The sequence below is a fragment of the Mesoplodon bidens genome (genome assembly GCF_964165515.1).
Source record: "Mesoplodon bidens genome assembly, chromosome: 8".
Classification (NCBI taxonomy): Eukaryota; Metazoa; Chordata; class Mammalia; order Artiodactyla; family Ziphiidae; genus Mesoplodon; species Mesoplodon bidens.
Window position 1 is genome coordinate 38,140,532 of NC_138165.1, and position 23,322 is coordinate 38,163,853.

The 23,322-nt window shown below is 36.1% G+C and overlaps 1 protein-coding gene across 1 annotated transcript in view; it reads left to right on the forward strand.

The window, feature by feature from the left end:
- Positions 1-14,441, forward strand: part of PLA2R1 (phospholipase A2 receptor 1) — a gene marked incomplete at its 5' end in the record, with an annotated part of 123,432 nt that extends 108,991 nt beyond the window's left edge. The window contains 7 exon segments of the mRNA XM_081241809.1: positions 3,361-3,599; positions 5,376-5,544; positions 7,419-7,559; positions 9,410-9,526; positions 11,056-11,232; positions 13,957-14,165; positions 14,167-14,441. Coding sequence (XP_081097935.1) covers positions 3,361-3,599; positions 5,376-5,544; positions 7,419-7,559; positions 9,410-9,526; positions 11,056-11,232; positions 13,957-14,165; positions 14,167-14,211 — 1,097 coding nt within the window. The 3' untranslated portion in view covers positions 14,212-14,441.
- Between the last annotated feature and the right edge of the window lie 8,881 nt (positions 14,442-23,322).

A 23,322-nucleotide genomic window follows, 5' to 3' on the forward strand; every position in this document is an offset into this window, starting at 1 on the left:
TTCCTTTCATTTCCACGGCCCACTCTTCTCTTCCACATTTGTTTTATACACTGTATAAATGATAGTTTCATAGCTAAGTGCCAGCACTTATTTTTTAAGCTTTACATATATATGGTCACTTAATCTCCACTACTTCAGGGTTGTGCCCCCTAGTGGGGTTCTAAGGACTCCAGAGACCACTTGAGTGATGAGCAAGTTTATGCATACATTTTGGTCATATTAAAAGGCTTTACTGGGCTTCCCTGGTGGCGCAGTGGTTGAGAGTCCGCCTGCCGATGCAGGGGACACGGGTTTGTGCCCTGGTCCGGGAAGATCCCACATGTCGCGGAGCGGCTGGGCCTGTGAGCCATGGCCGCTGAGCCTGCACGTCCAGAGCCTGTGCTCCGCAATGGGAGAGGCCACAGCAGTGAGAGGCCCACGTACCGCAAAAAAAAAAAAAAAAAAAAAAAAAGGCTTTACTGCTTGTTCTAGGATTATGTGTCTGTTCAGATATTTTTTAAAAGACACTGAAAATATGTTGGAAGAGAGTCAAGGAAATAAACCAACTCAATACTTACTCCTTTCTTGGAACCCCAGAATGGTCTCTGTGGCTAAATATGGCAAACAGCCCGTTTCTAGATCTGATGATCAGAACCCCCAATGACTTCTGGTATGAAATACCAAAGCTATAGTATTACAGGTAGCCAGTGGGGACATGAACAATGTGAATGCACTGTAAGTGACCTTGAGTAACGAAAATAAAAACAACAACAATAGCTCACATTTCATGCTTTTACTGAATCCCAGGCTTCTCTAGAAGGCCATAATTTGTGTCTGGAGCTGTGTGGAATTCTAGGCAGCCTAGGATACATATGCTTACTTGGAATATGAATTATACCTCTCAGTGTTGCATACATGTGAACTCTTTGATGATACTAAGTATCAACCCATCCTCAGAAAAGCAGTTCCAGAGAAATCCTCTTTCCGTTCACAGTTATCACTTTAGCATGGCAGTCGTCAGGAACTGAAAGATACCAGATCAGCTATAGCAAAAGTATTATGAGAAGAGCAGAGTCTCATCAGAAAAGAAATAATATCAATACGTCATTACTTGTACACTTATGATGCCCCTGGCACTGTGCCTTGCTTTTTATAAGTATTGTGCCATAAAATCCTCCCGACACTTGTATGAAGTAGGTAAAAGTCTCCGCATTTTACAGATGAGGAACTTGAGGCTTAGGAAAAATAAGTAACATACTCAAGTTCTCTCAAATACAATGATTCTATTTTAGGACCTTGATGTTGATCTCTTCTTGAAATGTACTCTCTGACCACTTTCTCTCTTTGATATTTTTGGGACTAACAATGTTTATGTTCTTTTGGGGATAGTATAGAGCAGTGGTGGTGGAGTTCAAAGCCCACCTGGGTTCCTATTCCACCTCTATAAATAAACTGTCAGTCAAGTTTCTTATCTTCTCTGAACCTTGATTTCTGCATCTGTAAAATGGAATAATAACTATCTCACAGACTCTACATATATACAATGCTTAGCTAGTTCCTAGCATGTGTTTAACAAACAATTGTTGCTTTTGTTATTATTGTTTCTATTATATTATTCAACGACACAAGTTCTTGTAGTCTATGATGAATATCCAAATTCTGACTCATCTTCTTTGTGTGCCATATGAGTATGTGTTTACATTGGGTTTCGAACCTAAAATCTTTGATCTGCTTGAAAGAATAAAGATATCTGCATAAAAAGAGACAGAAGGGCAAAGTCAAGGCCCCCAATATTGAACTTGGTTTCCAATGGATCTTTCTCAGGGCAACAGATGGCAAAATCATAGTGCTCAAAACCACTTATGTTTTGAAACTTGATTAAATCAATAACATGGGGAGAAATTCATATATGTGAAAATACAGGTGCACGACTTAGTGGGGAAAACCAGTTAAATTGGTATTTGGGTCACACATACAAAGAATTTCAGTTACTTTAATTTTAATAATTATCATTTTTAAATGGCTACTTTGGTATTATGTTGGTTTTGTATAAATAACATTTAGTCTTGGTACATCAGCTGGCAAACAGACTTCTACAAAGAAAAACAGATGATAAAAGTGCGGTCCATCAAAATTTAATTGGTGAATAGATTAATTTTTCTTTGGTTTTACAATATGTACTACTGCTATACTGAGGTAACAGTTTCAGGAAAAGTCAAATCCTCACTCTGCCATTTTTATTTGGGAGAGTGTGACAAGAAGAGGAGAGGAGGGCAAGAAGCAGCATTTATTGAGTGCCTGCTGTGTTCCACATCCTATAGTAGGTGCTCTATGTGAATATCTCCTTGAATTTTACCCACACACCTCTAACGAAGGCCTTAGTAATCTCTTACAGACCAGAAATTTAAAGTTTAGAGAGATTAACTAATTTGGCCATTTAGGGTCAGGACTGGGATTGAGTCCCAGGTCTTTGGACCTATCCACCATGCTCCTTTTCAACCCCAAACGTGATAAAAACCAGTATACAGAGAGAAATCCCAGCCACTTTGGATCAGACAGTTGAGAAATTCTTACCTTTTTTGTGTGCTTTAGGATGCCTAAACTCAGCCTAAAGATAGTACAGAACAAAAAGGCAAATGCACATAGTAAAGAGGAAACATCTGTATGTAACACATGAGCTTGGTTCTCACTTGATCACAGCCACTCATTTATACAAAGCACCAATGATCATGTGTGGGAAAACCTTGTTTTTTAATTTATAAATCTTGACTCTGATAGGTGACATATTAATAGTAATGTTTTATAAGAACTGTATGTATTTCTAAGCATTAACTTATTTTTTAACTTCTCTTTAGAAATTATACATGTTAGCATTAAACATGATAGCAACTATCATACAGTCTCAAAAGTTTAATAAAGTATTATATTTGAGAATATGCACTTGTAAATTGTGTTTGCAAAGCAGTGTTTGACTACATTATATATGTTAATATTCTCTTAGTAAGTATTAAGTTCTGCCAGCAGCATGTGTTAGGCTGAGTGTACCTAGTAGAAGTAAACTGCCTAAGGAGATCCTATCAGTTCCACCAAAAAGTGGTCAGTTTGACAAGGGATTGTCAAAATTGGGAAATCTAGAAATGATTCAATATATGTTTATATATATATTTAAAATTCATTCATTCATTAAATTTCTGAAGTGTTTTCATTCTTTAGTATCACCTATGCTTACAGGTATTGTCTTCATTTTGAAATAGTCAATTCTGGGAAGAAAAACTCTGATGTTAATGAAAGAATGGATCATTGCACAGGGATCCATGCTAAGCTTTGCCTCCCCCTTTCTCATCCAGGTTCTACAAATAATTTTTGTTGTTCTTTTTCTAGATACTTCTGGACACAGTATAAATACATCTGATATGTATCCAATCCCCAATACCTTAGAATATGGAAACAGAACTTACAAAATAATTAATGCAAATATGACTTGGTATACAGCACTAAAAACCTGCCTGATGCACGGAGCAGAACTGGTCAGCATTACAGACCAGTACCACCAGTCTTTCCTCACTGTTATCCTCAACCGACTAGGACATGCCCACTGGATTGGACTGTTCACTGAAGATGTAGGTGTCCTAAAATCCCTTGGGCAATCCTTGCATAATTAAGTTTCATATCTACCTCCTTAGTGATATAGCCACTGAAATTAGCACAGAAAAAAAAAGCCATGAAATAACAGTAAATGTAACATTTAGGTAATTGGATTATACAATAACTACTGACCAACCTCATGAGCAGCATATAACTACAAAAGGTGTCCCTTTTTAGGGTAAACATCTACTTGCCTAATTTCTGGAAATTCATGCCCTTCAAAGTTTCTCTGAAGACGTCTGAAAAATTTCAGGATACTGACTTATATGTGCACTGGAATACATACTGAACTCAAGCACCTGTGTTTGGGTAATATGTTGCATTTAAAGAATCCCCAAGAAAAATGAATCATGCTTCCTGCATAGAAATTCGGTTATTAATTAATTCAGTACCCCTTGGAATTTAACATGTGCGTTATCCCCCCTCTAGGAAAATGGTTTGGAAAGTAATATTTTTAAATTTTTTTAAATAGAAGTATTACACACTCAAATAGCGAAAAGTAAATCTATTCTATCCTGACCTCTAGTTCTACTACTCAAAGTTAATCACCGTAAACAGTTTCTTGTATGTCATTTAGAAAGTTTCTGTGTATGCATATATATACACATGTAATGGATTAGTATGTATATATATTTTTAAATATAAATGAGCTCATACTATATATACTGTCCTTAAGCTTGCTTTTAATTTAATATACGTTGTTCAGCTTCCTATGTCAGCTCATAAAAATCTAATACATTCTTTGAGACAGCAGCATATATGGATATACCACAATTTATTAAATCATTCTCATGTGAATGGACATTTGGGTTCTTCCCAGTTTTCACAATTCCAAACAATGTACAACAAATATCCTTGTACAAGTAGGATAAATCCCCAGGAATGAAGTTCCTAAGTACCCTTTATAAATTTTAACAAGTGATGGTGCCATATTGCCCTCTAAAATTTTGTGCCAACTGACATGCTAACAACAGTGTGTGATAGCATCTAGTTTTTTCACATCCTTGCCAGCACTGGGTATGTCAAAAGTTTAATCCTTGGGGCTTCCTTGGTGGCGCAGTGGTTGAGAGTCTGCCTGCCGATGCAGGGGACACGGGTTCGTGCCCCGGTCCGGGAAGATCCCACATGCCGCGAAGCGGCTGGGCCCGTGAGCCATGGCCACTGAGCCTGTGCGTCCGGAGCCTGTGCTCCGCAACGGGAAAGGCCGCAAAAAAAAAAAAAAAAAAAAAAAGTTTAATCCTTGCCAGCAGGATAGGTGAAAGGATGGTATCTCATGGTTGTTTATTGTATTTTTGTATTACAGAGTTTTTAACTTTATGTAGTCAATTTTGCTTTATGGCCTCTGGATTTTTTTATCAGGCTCGGAAAGATTTTTCCCATGTCAAGAGTATAAAATATTTAGCCAAGTTTTCTTTAGCACTTTTATGTTTTCAATTACATGTATGAATCTTTGATCAATCTTAAATTTATTTTGGTGTAAAGAACAAGATATCGATTCAACTTCACTCTGATTGCTTACCAGGAAATTATGGTGGGAGGGAACCAAGGATTCCCAAAAACTAAAAAGATATTGCTTATGGAAGATAGTCCTTTTTGTCAGGCCATATCCTCAAGCTGTCCTAGACTTCCTGAAATATAAGTCTAGATGTGGAAATATAAATCCATGCATGAAGTGAGAGCTGCTCAGACAGCATTGAGTGATGTTGCCAGCCTTCATGGCAAGGAAATGATGGCTCAATTTCCCTCCACAGAACGGTCTTAATTTTGACTGGTCAGATGGCACCAAATCCTCCTTCACTTTTTGGAAAGACGATGAGTCATCCTTCCTGGGTGACTGTGTTTTCGCCGACACCAGTGGACACTGGAGTAGCACAGCCTGTGAGTCATATCTGCAAGGAGCCATTTGTCATGTGCCCACAGGTAGGTTCAATTCTATTCAACTCAAGAAACACATACTGTGAACCTACTGTATGTAAGGCACTGTGCTAAGCAAGAGCTATGAGGGAAAGTAGTAATAAGTATCTGCCCTCGAGAAGCATCTGGTCTGGTAGGTGATGTACAAATAAGTGTTACATGAGGCAGGGCTACCAAATGATATAAGAGCCATAGCAAGTGCTGTGGGGGATTAGCAAGAAAATGGACACATCAGATCCACTTGGGGAAAAGCAAAAAGCCTTCTTGAAGGACATGACTGTGGAGATTGGTCTTGAAGAATGGGTGTGATCCGGAAACGATGGGACATGGAGAGGCATTCTGAGCAGAAAAGCTTGGGCAGACATGGGAAGAAGAAAGGGCTGGGCATGTAGCTGAGCAAAGCTGGTGTTGAGATTTTCCTGCATGGCAGGTTTTTGGTAAGAGAGAGGTAGGAAATCAGGTTAGAAACATAGATTGGGAGCACGTGTGGAGGACCTTGAATACCACTGAAGATTTATGTTTAAGTCAAAGATTAATAGGATTCTAGAGCATCATCATCATCATCATCATCATCATCGTAATAATATTTGTATTTATATTATATATGTATATATAAAACATGACAGTAATGATAATAGTATCTCATTACACTGAATGTTCACCTCGCCCAACCAGATGAACATTATTTTAAAGATGAAACTTAAACTCAGAACATTAAATAGCTTCCTGAAGATCTCACAGATGTCTGTCAACAGCACCAGGAGAAGAAGCCAAGTTTCCTTGATCTCTGATGTCGTGTTTATCCCATTAAATCAGGTCCCCTTCCCTTTGATTGCTATGGTGTACAAAAAGAAATTTCCTTAACACTAACTGGTTTCTTTTTAAATCTCTCATTTAGTAAGTGTGCATGTATTTACTTACTCTCTGGATACTATAAGTCAAATAGCACACATATTATGTAAGTTCAGCTCAAAACAATTCAGGACAAAAATATAAATGATAGCCATATGTATTGGGAAAGCTAATTCTCTTTCTAAAACACCATGAAGGTATCCTTCTTTTTTCAATAACGTTACATTTATTGAGTGCTTAAGTGACAGGCACTAGCTCACCTAAACTTCTTAAGTTGTAAGAAAGATGTTATTGTTAGCTCTCTTTTACATGTGTGGGAGTGTGGGGAAGATAGGTAACATACCCCCAGCCATGCACCTAGGATCTCAGTGTGGGTGCGTCTGACTCTCATGCTTGCCCTCTGAAACAAAGACTTCCCCAAATTCCCCTTAGTTATGTGTTGTGTTATGTTATGTCATGATATATTATGATATGTTATGATATGATTTGTTATGTTATGATATGTTGTGTTATGTCATGTCATGATATATGTTATGTTATGATATGTTATGTTATACTATGTTATGTTATGTTAGGATATGTTACTTTATTGAATGCTTTATTTTCTCTAAGTTGACTAGCAGGTAAGGAGTTACTAAATCTTCAGCACTGAATGGAACACATTCTGTACATTTGGAAGTGTCTTTTACCAATTTCATTCAGCTGCCAGTATTTCTCTGAATCACACCCCCCAGTTTTTCCAACCTTTAGGACACTAATTGTAAATATTAAAGATAACACCCAAACTAAGCCTATGAAGCTATGCATTAATATACCCTGTTATGTGTAGGAAAAGATTATTTCTGCCAGACATGCTATAAGCCATTCCAGTTTTGTAATCATTTACATTAAACCCACTCTTTCAGAGTATTATCATGAAAATCTCATTACATATATTTATCTTGGTCTTTCATAGAATGTAATGCAATGTTTATCTCAATAAGTGAACCCAGTCACCACCCTGAAATCATAACTGATTTTGTTCATAGAAACAAGACCATTTGGATACCCAGAGCTGTGCTCAGAAACATCTATTCCCTGGATAAAATTCAAAAGTAATTGCTACAGTTTTTCTACAGTCTTAGACAGTACGAGTTTTGAGGCTGCTCATGAATTTTGCAAAAAGGAAGGTAATTCTTTTGTTGTGTTAAAATGCTTTCAAAGTGTTCCTTCTTGACATTTCAGTAAACAATGTAGTTTTCTTCATTTGTCTGATTATTTAGTGATTTTTAGAAGCAACAAAAACAATTGAAAAAGTAAATATTATTGAATTTGCTTGTTTGGGGGATGGCTAAAATGTTCAATGTCCAGTATACAATTAAAAACTCAAGACAATGGCTCAGGATACTGCACTTTCCCAAAAAAGTGTTACCTTTGAATGAATTTGAATTATGAATCTTTAATGTTCCTGAAAATTAATATTCTATTCTTTAAGTACAAGCTTGTATCTTTTAATAAATGTCATACTACTTTAAAAATTCTAATCAAAAATTACTTATTAACAATGGAAACTTTCACTTTTCAAAACCTGAGCTTTTAAATTTTTTTATTGAAGTATAGTTGATTTACAGTGTGTTAGTTTCTGGTGTACAGCAAAGTGATTCAGATATGGATAGATAGATAGTTAGATATATAGATATATATTCTTTTTCAGATTCTTTTCCATTATAGGTTATTATAAGATTTTGAATACAGTTCCCTGTGCAACACAGAAGGACCTTGTTGTTTATCTATTTTATACATAGTAGTATGTATCTGTTAATCCCAAGCTCCTATCTTATACCTCCCCCAACTTTCCCCTTTGGTAACCATAAGTTTGTTTTCTATGTCTGTGAATCTGTTTCTGTTTTGTAAATAAGTTCATTTGTTTCATTTTTTTAGATTCCACATATAAGTGAAATCATATGATATTTGTCTTTCTCTGTCTGCCTTACTTCACTTAGTATGATAATCCCTAGGTCCATCCATACTGCTGCAAATGGCATTATTTAATTCTTCTTTATGGCCAATATTCTATTGTGTATATATACCATATCTTCTTTATCCATTCATCTGTCGATGGACACTTTAGGTTGCTTCCATGTCTTGGCTATTGTAAATAGTGCTGCTATGAACGTTGGGGTGCCTGTATCTTTTCAAATTAAGAGTTTTCATCTTTTCCGGATATATGTCCAGGAATGGAATTGCAGGATCATATGTTAACTCTATTTTTCACTTTTTAAGGAACCTCCATACTGTTCTCCATAGTAGCTGCACAAATTCACATTCCCACCAACAGTGTAGGAAGGTTCCCTTTTCTCCACACCCTCTCCAGCATTTACTATTTGTAGACTTTTTGATGATGGCAATTCTGACTGGATAGCATCTCAGTATTATTGAGATGATATCTCAGTATAGTTTTGATTTGCACTTGTCTAAAATTAGCAATGTTGAGCATCTTTTCATGTGCCTGTTGGTCAGCTGTATGTCTTCTTTGGAGAAATGTCTAATTAGGTCTTCCATCTATTTTTTGATTGGGTTGTGGTTTTTTTGATATTGAGCTATATGAGCTGTTTGTATATTTTGGAAACGAAGCTCTTGCTGGTCGTGCTGTTTCCAAATATTTTCTTCCATTCCATAGGTTGTCTTTTCGTTTTGTTTATGCAAAATTTATAAGTTTAATTAGGTCTCATTTGTTTATTTTTGCTTTTATCTCTTTTGCTTTGGGAGACTGACCTAAGAAGACATTGCTATGATTTATGTCAGAGAATATTTTGCCTACATTCTCTTCTAGGAGTTTTATGGTGTCATGTCTTATATTAAATCTTTAAACCATTTTGAGTTTATTTTTGTGTATGGTGTGTGAAGGAGTGTTCTAACTTCATTGATTTACATGCATCAACGCCTGAGCTTTATGAATTATGGTATAGAAGACATTATTTTAATTGTATTTACATGTAAACACAAATAGTTATTCATTTGCTGTTTGTCCCTTTTATAGGATCTAATCTTTTAACAATCAAAGATGAAGCTGAAAATTCATTTCTCCTAGACCAGCTTTTAGCTTTCAGTTCTTCTGTCCAGATGGTTTGGCTGAATGCTCAGTTTGATGGTGACAGTAAGTGACTGGGTAGAGAAGAGAGCATAAATAAATACACAGTGGTCAAGGTTGATGTAAATGGCATCTGCAAACCAGAAAACTTTCCTTGGATACACTGCTGTTTAAAAAAATATCATAAATCCTAAAGCCATTTCTTCCAAATACATCATTGCTAACCCCTTTTTATACCCTCCTGCCCTTTGAAATAATCCCAGAAAACCAAAAATGAAAACAAACAAGTTTATCTTATACTTAATCTTGCATTATGAAGATGCTTGGCTGGAACTTTGTGTTCACAGACTTAGACATAGACACCAAACCATATTTACTTGAAAATACCCCAGGTTTCTAAATGTTATAAGAGCACAATAGAGTTATGGAAATGTTTCAGTGATAAATAGTGCTAGTAGAACTGTTATTTGCTACTCATAAAAACCAGAGTTTGTAATCAGATGAGAGCATGCTATTCTTTTCTTTATGTAACTGATGGTTGTTGAAAGTACTTGTAAAGAAAATTACTTTAACTGGTATAGAGAACTTGTTACAGTGGTGTACCAAGGTAGAGGATGGGTCCATGCTGGCAAGGAAGAGTATTTCAATCACTGACATTGCTTAAAACTTCTAGCACAGGGTGATAATAAAAAGCTGACTGACTTATGCTTAGTTTTATTGTTTGTTTTAAATCCTTTTCAGACAAGGTACTCCCTTAACACCTACACATGGATGGATCCTACCACTGCCCCCACCCCTTGGTATACCACTGGCTTGCTTTTTAAAGAAGCTCACTGTACTCTGTGCTCATAAAGGACTGTTTGCAACTACTTGATTTCTAAGATATTCAGTATACTGAAGTAATGAAGGTCTTTTTTTCTTTAAGCTTTTAAGTTCAAACTACAAATTTTATTATTCTATCTATAAATCTAATAAATTTTAAGGGGCACTTTACAAAATAAAAGAAGCTCACTGTAAAATTCTTTTAGAAAGTGATCTACTTTGTAATGATAGAGCTGTTAGGACTTTAAATGGTTTCTTTTAATTGTTTGTAATGATATAGAATATTTCAAATTCAAACTGTTACATTAAGAAACATGATATCTTTTTTTTTTTTTTTTTTTTTTTTTGCGGTACGCAGGTCTCTCACTGCTGTGGCCTCTCCCGTTGCGGAGCACAGGCTCCGGACGCACAGGCTCAGTGGCCATGGCTCACGGGCCCAGCCGCTCTGCGGCATGTGGGATCTTCCCGGACCGGGGCATGAACCCGTGTCCCCTGCATCGGCAGGCGGACTCCCAACCACTGCGCCACCAGGGAAGCCCCAAGAAACATGATATCTTGAATGAACTAAATTAGAACAATATATATAAAATAAAGAGAGTTGTTCACAAGGCAATTTCACTTATACCTACATTTTGATGTTGAGTTCATGATTGTTGAATGCATCAGATAAGGAGAGAGTGTCATTAAATTTAGGGGCTGCTTTTTAAGGTTCATTCCAGACTTAGTATGTTTGATAACAATGCACATAATTCATGTTAGCATTTTTTCCACAGATGAAACCATAAAGTGGTTTGATGGAACTCTTGCAGACCAGTCAAACTGGGGTATTAGGAAGCCAGAGATGGACCATGTCAAACCCCATCTGTGTGTTGCCCTGAGGATTCCTGAAGGAGTGTGGCAGTTATCCTCATGTCAAGACAAAAAAGGATTTATATGTAAAATGGAAGCAGGTGGGTAAAGTTAGAAAGTAAATCTTCATTTTGCTTCTACCTTGACTAAAGTTGACCCACCTCTTTAGCACTTAAAGCTTTTAAAATCTAAGCATTCAGAGAGTATTCAGATAGATTCTAACATTATCATCTTGTTTTACATCAAACAAGTCAGAGAACATTTCAGCTCCTTCCTCTGATATGAAGAAAAAAAATCATTATAAATCAAATCAAAGACTATGATTTTCTTGTGTCACCCTAGCTGTTACCTTAATGGGCAAAAAAAGAAGTTTACCTCAAGCAAATAGAGCTGGGAATGTAAACCAGCAACCCTCATTCTGGCAGCTGCTACTCAGAATTTTTTTTTTTTTTTTTTTTTTGTGGTACACGGGCTTCTCACTGTTGTGGCCTCTCCCGTTGCGGAGCACAGGCTCCAGACGCGCAGGCTTAGCGGCCATGGCTCACGGGCCTAGCCGCTCCGCGGCATGTGGGATCTTCCCGGACCGGGGCACGAACCTGTGTCCCCTGCATTGGCAGGCGGACTCTCAACCACTGCGCCACCAGGGAAGCCCTGCTACTCAGAATTTTAAGCTCCATCTTTGGTCCCAGGAAATATAATTCAGGTCTAGGTATCCTTGTTGTGGATAAGTAGACGTGATTCTCTACTGCAGGCCATAATATATTATAAAAGTCATATAACTTGATCTTGAGCTATATACTTAGGTTGTGGTGATCATAAATAATTTTAGAAATATAAGCCAGAAAATTCTAGTCAGTGGCAAATAATAGAGCTTTCTAAGAGAAGACATTAACAAGGATCATTAACAGTGGGAAGGTGTTTACAGTAATCACAACAGTTTCTAGATGCAGGTATTCACAAAGAAGGAGGGATTGATATGGCCTGGGCTCCTGAAGAAAGCTTCATAGAGGGGATGAGTCTTTGGAATCACAAAAGATAATGAGAATAGAGGAGGGAATGAATATTGGATAAAAGGTCCAGAATAATTAAAGGCAGAAATTGAGAATGAGCTTAGACTGGACCACGTTAGGTGGTGTTGGGAATAAAACCGTATTACTGCAGGATCCATCCACAGAAAGTGCTGGGCTAAAGAGCTGAACTCCATGGTGAAGGACACAGGGAACACCTACATACTCTAGAGACACCAACAGTGGAGTCACACCCATCTGATGTAAAGGGAGACAGTTGTAATTTGAGTGATAGAACTGGGAACAAAAAAGGGAAGGCAGAAATGGGAAAAGAGAATCATCAGGCTTTGGTGACTGATTAGATATTGGGAATTAAAGAGCAAAAACTGGTAGGTGTGGGAACCAAACTTTGAAGCTCTGAAAGTGTGGATATCAACTCTGTGTGGAAACCATGACTAACCTATTAGTGTGCCCAAGCAACCACTAGCATTCAACTATCAAGAACAAATCAGAAACATCTCATGTCTGTTCAGGACTTTAAAGCTTCCTGTACCACATAAGACACCTCTTTTATCCTACACAGCAACTTTCCAAGGCAGTGAAGCAGATACAGTATTCCCATGTTACAGATGAGAAAAGTACTTGTCCAAACTGAGGCGACATGGAGAACTACACTCCACATTTTCTGATTCCATATGCCCCTTCTATACCTGCCCACTGCCTCCATCCTGAGAGTGAATACTCATTCAACAGTCTTTCTTTAAAAAGTATCTTTACACATACACAATACTACATGTTTTCAATAATATTATGCAAAATTATACAATTTTATTTTAAAATTGCAAAATCGAGGTTTGTTTTTTTTAAAGTGTATTTTCGCTATTGGTAATGTTGACATTTAAGAGTGAATGAGCATAAGGAGTGCACTAAGGCACTCCCTCCACTCACAAATCCTTTACTGCTCTGCCTCTGGGTCATTCCCTACATATTTCTCTGGATCTTTGCTTAGATCAAAAATAGCAGAGTTCAAACTTTGATATAGAGTCTACTTGGAAAAGATACATTCTTACAGTAGAAAATCCTCAAACAGGAACCCTCTAACTTTTTGAATGGAGGAGCTATTATTCATTTCCCAAGATTCTTGAGATCTAAAAGGTGAGAAGTTCCTGATTTTTTTAATCTTTGCAAAAAGCCAGGGAGGTTACCGTTGCTGGACCAACTCCACATCATATCCCAACAAAACTGAGTTCCTTGCAGGCAGGGACTCTATTTTACTCATATTTTTAATGCAGCACAGTGCTGAAACTGGATGGGGATTCTTCAGCTTAAAAAAAAAAAAGCAGTGTATGTGTTTGTGAGCACTAATAATGATTATTATAAATCAGGGGTCAGCAAACTTTTCTTTAAAGGACCAAATAGTAAATATTTCAGGCTGTAGGAGCCATATGGTTTCTGTCACACTGCCTTTGTTGCACAAAAGCAACCATAGACAATAGAAACATTATTAGTGTGGCTGAGTTCTAATAAAATGTCATTTGTAAAAACAGATGCCCAGATTTGATCCATGGACCATTATTTGCTGAGCCCTTCTGTAAGCAATGACATAACTTTGCTGATTAAAAGGAAATTTTCATCTCAGTATTTTTTGTATTTGGTTTTAGATATTCACACAGTAAAGGAGGATCCAGGAAAATGTAGGTTTAGAACAGTAGAGAAAGTTTTGATTTTTCATAGAAATAATAAAAGAGAAAGTAACTATGTGACAGTATCTATCTTACTACTTGTCATTGAAGTTTTCTTTTTTTCATCTTCTTTCAGGACCAAGTCACAGCATTCTACCCCTTGCAGTAGCAGTGACACTGATAGTAATTCTGGCAATTTCCACACTTTCCTTCTGCATATACAAGCACAATAGTGGTATCTTCAGGAGACTTGCACAGTTTGGAAATCCTTACTATCCTGCAACCAACTTTAGTACAGTACATTTAGAAGAAAATATTCTCATTTCTGATCTTGAGAAGAATGACCAATAATAATGAAGTGAGAGGATGCCACGGCCATGAGAATGAGTAAAGAAGAGTACTTTCCTTTACAGACCAGATGCCACTCTAATATGAATCGTGTCACCATTTTAATTATTCTTAAAATGATTACTGGTTTTGAATTGTAACCAAATCAGATAGGTGTTCATTTATTCATTTCCTCGAACTGTGATCTATTCTTTAAAAGGGGAGATTTTACAGTGGCTATTCTTCAGAAAACAAAAAACTATTAAAAGAAACTCCCAAATGAAAACTCTCAAACCAATGTGAATAATAGTTTTTGCATTAATATGCTTCTACCAAAAATTTTTGGGAATTTTAAAACTAATCTGATATCTATTCAGACGTTTACCAATACTCATTCCATTAAAAGAGAGAGGCAGAGAAAAGCAAAACAAAATTTAAAGTCCTACACTTGTATAAGAGAGGAAAAAAGAAAAGGCTTTTGAGAGGTTTCTTGTTTGTTTTTTAATTTGATCAGTTTAACAGCAGGGTTTGGAAAACACTAATTTCTAAGCTTAAAACTCACAGGTTCTGGGCTCTATACTAGTATTTAGGGTGACATTCATTTTTATTAGTTCTGACTTCTCAAACTAAAGGAGAAGAAAAATAACCTTTCTTTAAATAGTAAAAATCTTGGTTAGCAGCACAATTTCATAAGCAACCATGCAATGTGGCCTAAAATCATCAATTACTAAATGATGACAGAGTTGGATAGTTAAAAAATCTTATAGATAAGCTCAGAGGGACTTATTGTTATCCTAATACTGTTAAAATTCACAAGCTTTATCAAAGACTAAAGGTATAAAATGTATACCACTCCTAACAACCAAAAGATATAAAATGTAACTTGAATTTAAAGGGGAAAAATGAAAGATGTGAATTACAGTTTCATTAGAACAAGACAAGTACTAAATAAATTACTCTTCAGTAGTAATCTAGATACCTTTGCTATATAAAGGAGTTTATTTGGGGAGTTCTATTGAGTAAACTAGGGTTTGGGGGAACCAACTCCATTTGCATTGGGCTAGTTCATGCAGTCAGTAAAAAATGATTAAAAGTATGATACCATCCATAAATTAAAACTCACAGATTTGATCTTCTTTCATTAATTTCTTATAAAGTAAAAGGACTTCATAATCAATGTTCAAAAGTTTACTCATTGCGTAAATGTTTATTGAGTTCCTGTTAAGGACCAAGAGCCATTCTAGAAATTGGAGGTATTGGGGCGAGCACTTATTTTCGAATGAAGGAAAACCAACAGTAAACCAGTAAAGAAACGCATAAGAAGAAAATATCAGGTGGTCATGAAAATTAAGTAAGATCCTGTGATAGAGAGAAACTGGGGGAGTCTCCCTAGAGTGTGCATTTTAGTTATTACAACCAGCTGCCTCAAAACTGGTGGCAAGTAGTCACAAGATGGAGCTTGGGAGAAAGTATGAATAAGTTTCTAAGTGGAAAACTATCATCATTAGAAATACAGTTTGAAGAACGTGTCCTAAGAATGAAGTCCTTGCGGCCTGAAATAGTTAACACAGCTTCCAAAAGCAGCTCTTTGCTACTGCTGTGCAGTTTACACACTGAGACAACCTACTTCCATAATTTTGTTTGTTTGGGGACTTTTTTTTTTTTAAGATATTACATTATGTGACAGTTGTATAGTTATGACTCAAAGGAAAAATTGGCTTGGACTAACCAGATGTTATAAAAGCTCAATTTAATAATCTGTCAAGTGAAATTAAAGTTCTGTTCTTTTTAGTGGACTTGGTAAAAACTGCTAATCAATTATCCTTCCAGTCAAGGTATATTGTAGTTGAATAGTCAGTCACACATAAAAATTTGACCAAGTATGTCATTAGTAAAGTGGTTTTTCAGGAAAAAAAACTGTACTGCTTGTCAGTGCTCTGTACTTTGATATTTAGTATTGAACCACATCCTAATGGACAGATCATGTGCTGCTTCCCATTACTGAAATTTCAGAAATAGGAATTACTGAAATACTCTGTTTTATTCACATACGTGCACTTTTAAAAACTTTCTTCCACAACTATTTTTAACCTGAGCTGGATTTCATGCTATACATGAAAAGAAAAAAGTAGCAGGGTCACAAACTCATTCACACATAATTAATGTGCCCCCTCCAAAAAACAGTCAATTATTTTCTATAACTCTGAGTAATAGAAAATCTTGGATTTTTCCAATTGAAGGTATATTGGGATCTTCCAATTCCAACAGTCTTCTTTCAGTTTAAATGTTTCTTCTATTGAAAGTTCCACTCCCTATCAAGGGTGCATTACATGGTCTCACTAGATAAACGTTCAGTCTTCCGGAGTTTCCATTCCCTCCTCAAAATGGTGGATGGATATATGAGATATATATATGGATATGGATATATGGATATATATATATTGTTGTGTCCTTGTGGTACTGGGGGGAGTATGTGATAACTGACTGTGGGTGTGTTACCTGGTGTCCACTGATGGTAGTTGTCTGGCCCACACCTGGGAATTCTACTGGCGTCTCTATGAAGTCTGTATTTGGTGTAACCTGTAGTCTAGTCTCTTTGGACTGGCCCCATCCTGGCTTTCCCTGGCATTGCCTTATCCCTGGCTGTGACTCCCATTCAATTCCGTACCTGGACATTACAGTTCTTGGCAATAAGGCCATGTCACCTCTGCAGCACTATCAGTTACTCCCCTGGTCAGGGGAGGCTTAATACTGGACCAAACAATCCCAAAATCTCATTGGCTTAACACAGCGAAGGTTTATTTTTCATCCACACCAACATGGGGTTGCAGGAAGACTTTGCTCTATTCAGTTATTCATGGGTCCAGGATCCTCCTAAATAGTAGGTCCTCCATCTTCTAAGGCCTTGGTTTCCTCAGTGGGTCCCCTACCTCTGCCTGACAGAAGAAGTTAGAGATCTATCTTTGATTAATTATGTAGCTTCTATGGGCTATTGAAATACATTCTCTAAGTTAACAGTCTTTAAATTGAGAATATGTACCCTGTGGATACATAAAGACTTCCAAGGGATACAGGGGCATGGATATTTTTAAGGAGCTCAGTTTTCAGACTCATTAACCTTTATATATATTCTTTCTTAGAATTGACTTGCCTGAGATCAAGGTGTCATGCTGGTTCTTCTTTCCCACCTCTTTTTGCAGAAATGTCCTTTTCTACCTCAAAAAAAAAAAAAAAGACATGTCTTTTACTCCAAATATTATGATGATGGCTTCTCTTGGTAAAATCCTCCATGGCACCAGACAAAGACAAAATTTCAAAATAATGATGTCAGTGAAATTGCTTTTAATAAAGGAATTTATAAACCCATGTAAATTCTCACGTCTTCCTCTGTTTTCATACATTTTTCTGTTAAGGATGAAGTGGCGAATTAGAAAAGGGTTATTTTGCCCCATGTTAGGATAGTCTAAATTAATATGCATTGTGTGTGTATATATATATATATATATATATGTATATATATGTGTATATATGTGTATATATATATATATATATATATATAAACAGCAGGAAAGATAACTGCATTCCTTTGAGACTTTATCTCATCCAGCCCCTGTCTATCATGAAAGACTATTTCTGGAGAGAAAATCTAGGGAAAGCAAAGTAAAGACAGTGCAGCTATTGATAAGACCCTGATGTGTTACTTTATCTGGGCTGAGAGACCATGGCAAGACTTTGCGCTTTATTTATCTTAGATTTCTAACTGAGCTTTTGGGATGAGTATTATCACGCTTATTTGAACTGAAAAATGAAATCAGACTTTTTTTGAACATTGTCTTATTTGGATCATTTCTTTGACAATGAAGATTGGCTTTACCAGTTAAGTTTTATGATGAACATTTTCATTAAATTGGATGAACTATATGTGCAACTCCAGTGTTCTGATTAAAACATGTATTAATATAAAGACATTTTAATAGAAAAGTAGTATCAACAAAAGTATGATGAAATTAACAATATCTTATTTTTCCAAACCTTACTTTGTATGCCAGGTAAAGCAAGGTGCACGTAAGTGAAAGAGTAACAGGCAAAATTGACAGTCATTTTAAAAAGGAGTAGAGAACTCAAGTTTCTGGGTCTAGAAACACAACATGGCACTTCCACTCACATATCATTGGCCAGAGTTATTCACAGGGTCCATCCTAACTGCAAGGAAATCTGGGAGGTCTCCCAGTGTGCTCAGGAAGGAGAGGATAATGGACTACAGTGAGCACCAGCAATCTCTGCCAGATTTTCTCAGCACATATAGCTACAAAAGAAAGGGAGTGGGGGAATAGAATTCATGCTGAATCCTGGCTCATTCTAGCAATTTTTAATTAATATTAATTAATTTCTTCTATGATACATCCATTTCATTAAGAGATACATTACCTATAACATTTTAGTTTTATATATACTGATTATTTATTAACCACTGTAATATATCCATGTTGGTCTGATCAACTGTGTGTTGATAGTAATTGAAATGGCAACTCAATACAGAAGAAAATGTATAACACTGCCTATGTTCACAGGGAAATTTTTAAAAATAATTTTAACTTATATACATATTTTACTACAGGCAAGTATGGCAAGGAAATGAATAAAATAGTTTCAAGAATAAAAATATTAGGATAAAATTCTGTGTGGAGATTAGAATGGAAATACAAGACTAAACAGAAAAAGAAACAAGAATCTCTGACTGCTAAGAGCTTGTTTCTGTGTGTTTCTATCTTTAAATAGACTATGATAGAATTCAAATTATCATGGTATCACCAATCAAAAGAAAGAGGGCTCCTTGGTGAAATGGTTGATTCCAGGTCTGGGGCAGGAAAAATACAGGATGAAACTGAAATATCTTGTGATGCTAGAAAGTAAGGAAATGCTTACAAAAAGATGGGGTCATGTCCAAAGGACATAGGACTAACCTGAAGGAGTTCCCAATGGCCAAAGTTGGAACACTTTGAGAAACAAAATAAAAATAGTATTGGATTTTAAGCATAGAATAAATATCTATGAATCCATATTAATGTAAATAAATAAATGAATGAATAAATAAGTAAATTGGGGAGGAGCAACAGTTCTTTTCTACAGAAGAATCCCAATGAAAAATGTAGAAGGAATGAGAGAAAAATCACCACTAGAAAAACACAACAGTAATAATTGTTACAGGCAAGATCCACCAGTGGGTGCTAAAATTCGTGGATGAACGTTTAAGGAGAAATGGGAAATTTTCATAGCTTTAAAATAGTGCCTCCAAAATAGTCATTAATTACAACTGGAAAGTACTGACTTTACAATGGAGAAAACTCTTTAATCATGTAATCAAGGTTAACTTAAGCAGTAATAAGCCACATCAGCATCATGTATCTTCTAGTATGATGCCCTGAGAAGGGCACAAGACTTTTTTGGTATCCACCGCAAAATAATGTATAATCCCAATTTAACAATAAAAAATATCAGACAAATCTGAATTGACGAACATTACACAAAAAAATTGATGACTTCAAAAGTGTCCAGGTCATGAAAGTAAGGAAAGATTGAGGAAATGTCACAGATTGGAGGAGAATAAGGAGCCATGACAACTAAATGCAAGGTAGAATCCTGGATTGGATCCTGGAATGGAAAATGCACATAATGGAAAAATGTGAAATTAAAATCTATAGTTAGTAGTACTGTATCAGTATTAATTTCTTAGTTTTAGTGATTGTACTATGTTTATATATGTACCATTAGAGGAAGTTGGGTGAATGGTGTATAGGAATTCTCTGTACTGTGTTGGCAAATTTTCTGTAAATCTAAAATTATTTCAAAATAAAAAGTTAAAAATCTGCTATGGTATTAGATTCCACTGGATATATTGAAAGGGTGACATGACGTGTTTACTTTTAAATGTCATTATAATTTGATGAAAATTGCATCCTAATTATAAAAAATTTTAGATGTCAAATTAGAAAGGTAGGAAGCGATATACATTTTTTTCAAAATTCTTTTAGGAAGTATGCAAGCAAAAATGTTTGAGGACTACTGCTGTATGACATTCTTTTCTCCTTCCCCAAATGAGAAGGAAGAAAAACCCAACTTTTCTTCAATCTGTCTATAACAGCTCACCCGCTGGAGGATTTGGACAAACATATGTCTTGTTGTCAGCCACGGTTACTTCTATTTGCTTTCTGGCCTCTATGTTCTTCTTTTATTTCACCTCTATAGTGTCTAATCAGCACTTCTAATTCTCTCACTCGTGCTTATCCACTACAACCTAATGGCTTAGTCTTCATGGTAGACAAAGTACAGAAGGGGAAAAAAACAAAGTTGCTTAGTTTCCTCTTTGTTCTTCAGGAACAAGCACTGAGAGATATTTCAAGATGTTACATCCATCAAAATTCTTATTGCCAACATTTATAAGAAACTTTGTGGTGATTATTACTATACATGGTTGGAATCTTTATTCCCTCTTCCTCCACCCCTCAAAACAACGATAAAGAGCAGCAATTGGCAGGGCCAAGTCCAGCCTGCTGCCAGTTTTTGTAAATAAAGTTATTGGAACACAGCCATCCTCATTCATTTACTCATTGTGTATGATCACTTCCAGGCTACAACAGCAGAGTTGAGTGGTTACAACACAGACTGAATGGCCTGCAATCCTATGGTATTTACCTCTCGCCCTTTATAGGAGACGTTTGCTGACCCCTGATTTAAAGAAGAAACACCTAGATGGGAAGTCTAACATGCTTTGGCATGCCTGACAAGCACTATTATATACATGGACAGCACTTCAGTGTATTGATAAGCAATTCTGATCAGTAAACATTTATTGAGAGCCTACAGTGGCCCAGAGAGGGCCCTAGGTTCTGGAGTTGGCAATATGAACAAAACCCCCTCTCTGTGCTCATGAGGTCTCAGAGGAAGAGGAATATGTAAATAATAAGTGCAATATAATGCAATACAAATATTAACAAGATGAAAAGAGTCAGAAAAAAAGGGTACTGATTAATTCTGTCAAGTAGAGAAAGAAGCTTGACAGAGAGAGTAGCGCCTATTAAATAGAAAATTTTAGATAAAACAGATTTCTTTGATATCTTTTTGAGTTAGAAAGAAAGTTTTTAGTTTTGGGCCAATAATGAAGAAAAGATGTACCAAATTTACATACACTTAACTTTTGAATCCTCAGAAAAAAGACAATCACAAGAATGGCATACATTATTACCTTTGTACTAGGGCTAAATCTATTTAAAGCCAACTTGTTTATAGTTATTCCTAGTTATTACTGGAGTGGAATGGAAAGGGTGAGTAAATCTGCATTGCTGATCATACCATGGCATTATTATTTACTTCCATAAACAATTTAAGTTTAAAAATCTATATTATATCACGTGTTATACGAGCAACCTAATTAACACACATTACGGCTCTCTTTTAATCCTTAGACATAAAAATATTGGCTTATACTGAAAAAAAACTAAAGCTTTTATAATTGAACATTAGAAATAAACACTTAAAAGTTATATCTATTTTAGAAACATTGACTTAGCTGTTCATGGGTCTCTAAAGATGAAACTTTTGGTACCTTGGATTACTTACAAGAATTTACAGCGTTTAGAATCTTATCTCTGATGTTTACAACTCGATATAAAATGACTGAAAACTCAGATTTGTTCATTTTTATGTTGTAAAATTTGAAGTACAATAGTGTATGCAGTTTTAAAAATTCAGTTATAATATTCAGGCTTATATAAAAGGTTAATATTTTAGGTGTACTTATAAATATGTTGAACCATATGTTTTATTTCTTAAGTCAATTCCATTAGTACTGTTGCAATTTTAAAGTTTTTTAGAGAAAAATAACAGTGTGCCTAAATCTAAAATGCTAGATAAAAAAGTGAAAATCTGCATGCGTTTATAAAGCCTAATGAAGAATTCTAATTGCAAAAGAAAATCTGTAACTAAAGCCACAAAATGAGTACTATGTATACCAGTGACCTTCTTTACTCAGAGTTAATTAACACAAGCACTTGCTTCTTGCAGAGCACTTTGCTGTAATTTAGAACAAATTAAGGGAAAAAATCATTCAAGTGCTGTTTTCTTCACACCATGAAGTGAGCATGATGGGCCAAAGTTTACTCATTTAAAATATTGTCATCCTTTTCTTGTAATTATGAGTAGCAATACCTTTTTTTTTTGGAAAAAAAAAAAAGACATCCTGATCTATGCCATTTTCAATTTTTTCCCAGGCTTCTATTTAATAATGGAAATTGATTTTTAAAACTAATATAAAATGCCGTTTTCCGTTTCTCATTTCTCCTAAGTCTCTCATTTACATTAAATTCAAGCATTATATATTATCCTGGGTATTTTCCAAATATTTTGAATTTAATACGGCAAATTATTAAAGGACCTTTTTCATATTTTTATGCCCCTCCCCCAACCCTGATATTGCGACTTCATTACTGTTGCTGTTCGGTAGTTTATTAATTAACCTGAGCTCCTTCAGTCCCAACTTATGAGGTCATGTCCCCAGGAGGCTGTTTAAACTTTACTCTTCACCTTCTCTGATAGTGGAGCTTTGCAGGAGCTGGAAACCCAACTCAAAAGATACAGGAATCAGCAAGAGTCCTACCCCTATAGAGTTTGGTTAGAGGGGAAGACCCAGAACAGAAGGCAGAATCAGGAAAAACTCACTGAAAGGATTAGGGAGGAATGGGAACTTAACAGGGGTGTTACCTCATGTGTCACCAAAAGCTTTGGCATTCCTGATTAAGAATTTGATTCTGTGGAGACTGAGAAAGTTGTTCAAGATTGAGCACCCCTGAACAGATGCAGTGTTTACCCAAGCCATCAGTACTTGCAGTCTTCAAGCAAGGGCTCCTCTGGTTGGACCCAAAATTGTTTTATTCCCATTTCACTCCCTGTGACACCTAAACGTGCAAAGGAAAAGCAGTCTCTCTGCTCATTGCCCAACAAGGGGTGCATCTGAGTGAAGCAGCGCCTCCTGGCAACAGGGAAGGATCAGAGAGCCTAGTGACTCTGGCACTCAGTAGAAACTCCCTGGAGTTGGTACCTCAATTTATACTCACCAAGGGAAGTTTAGAGAGAGAAAAGAGAGATATTGAGCAAGAAGACCAATTGGTTTATCTTTTGC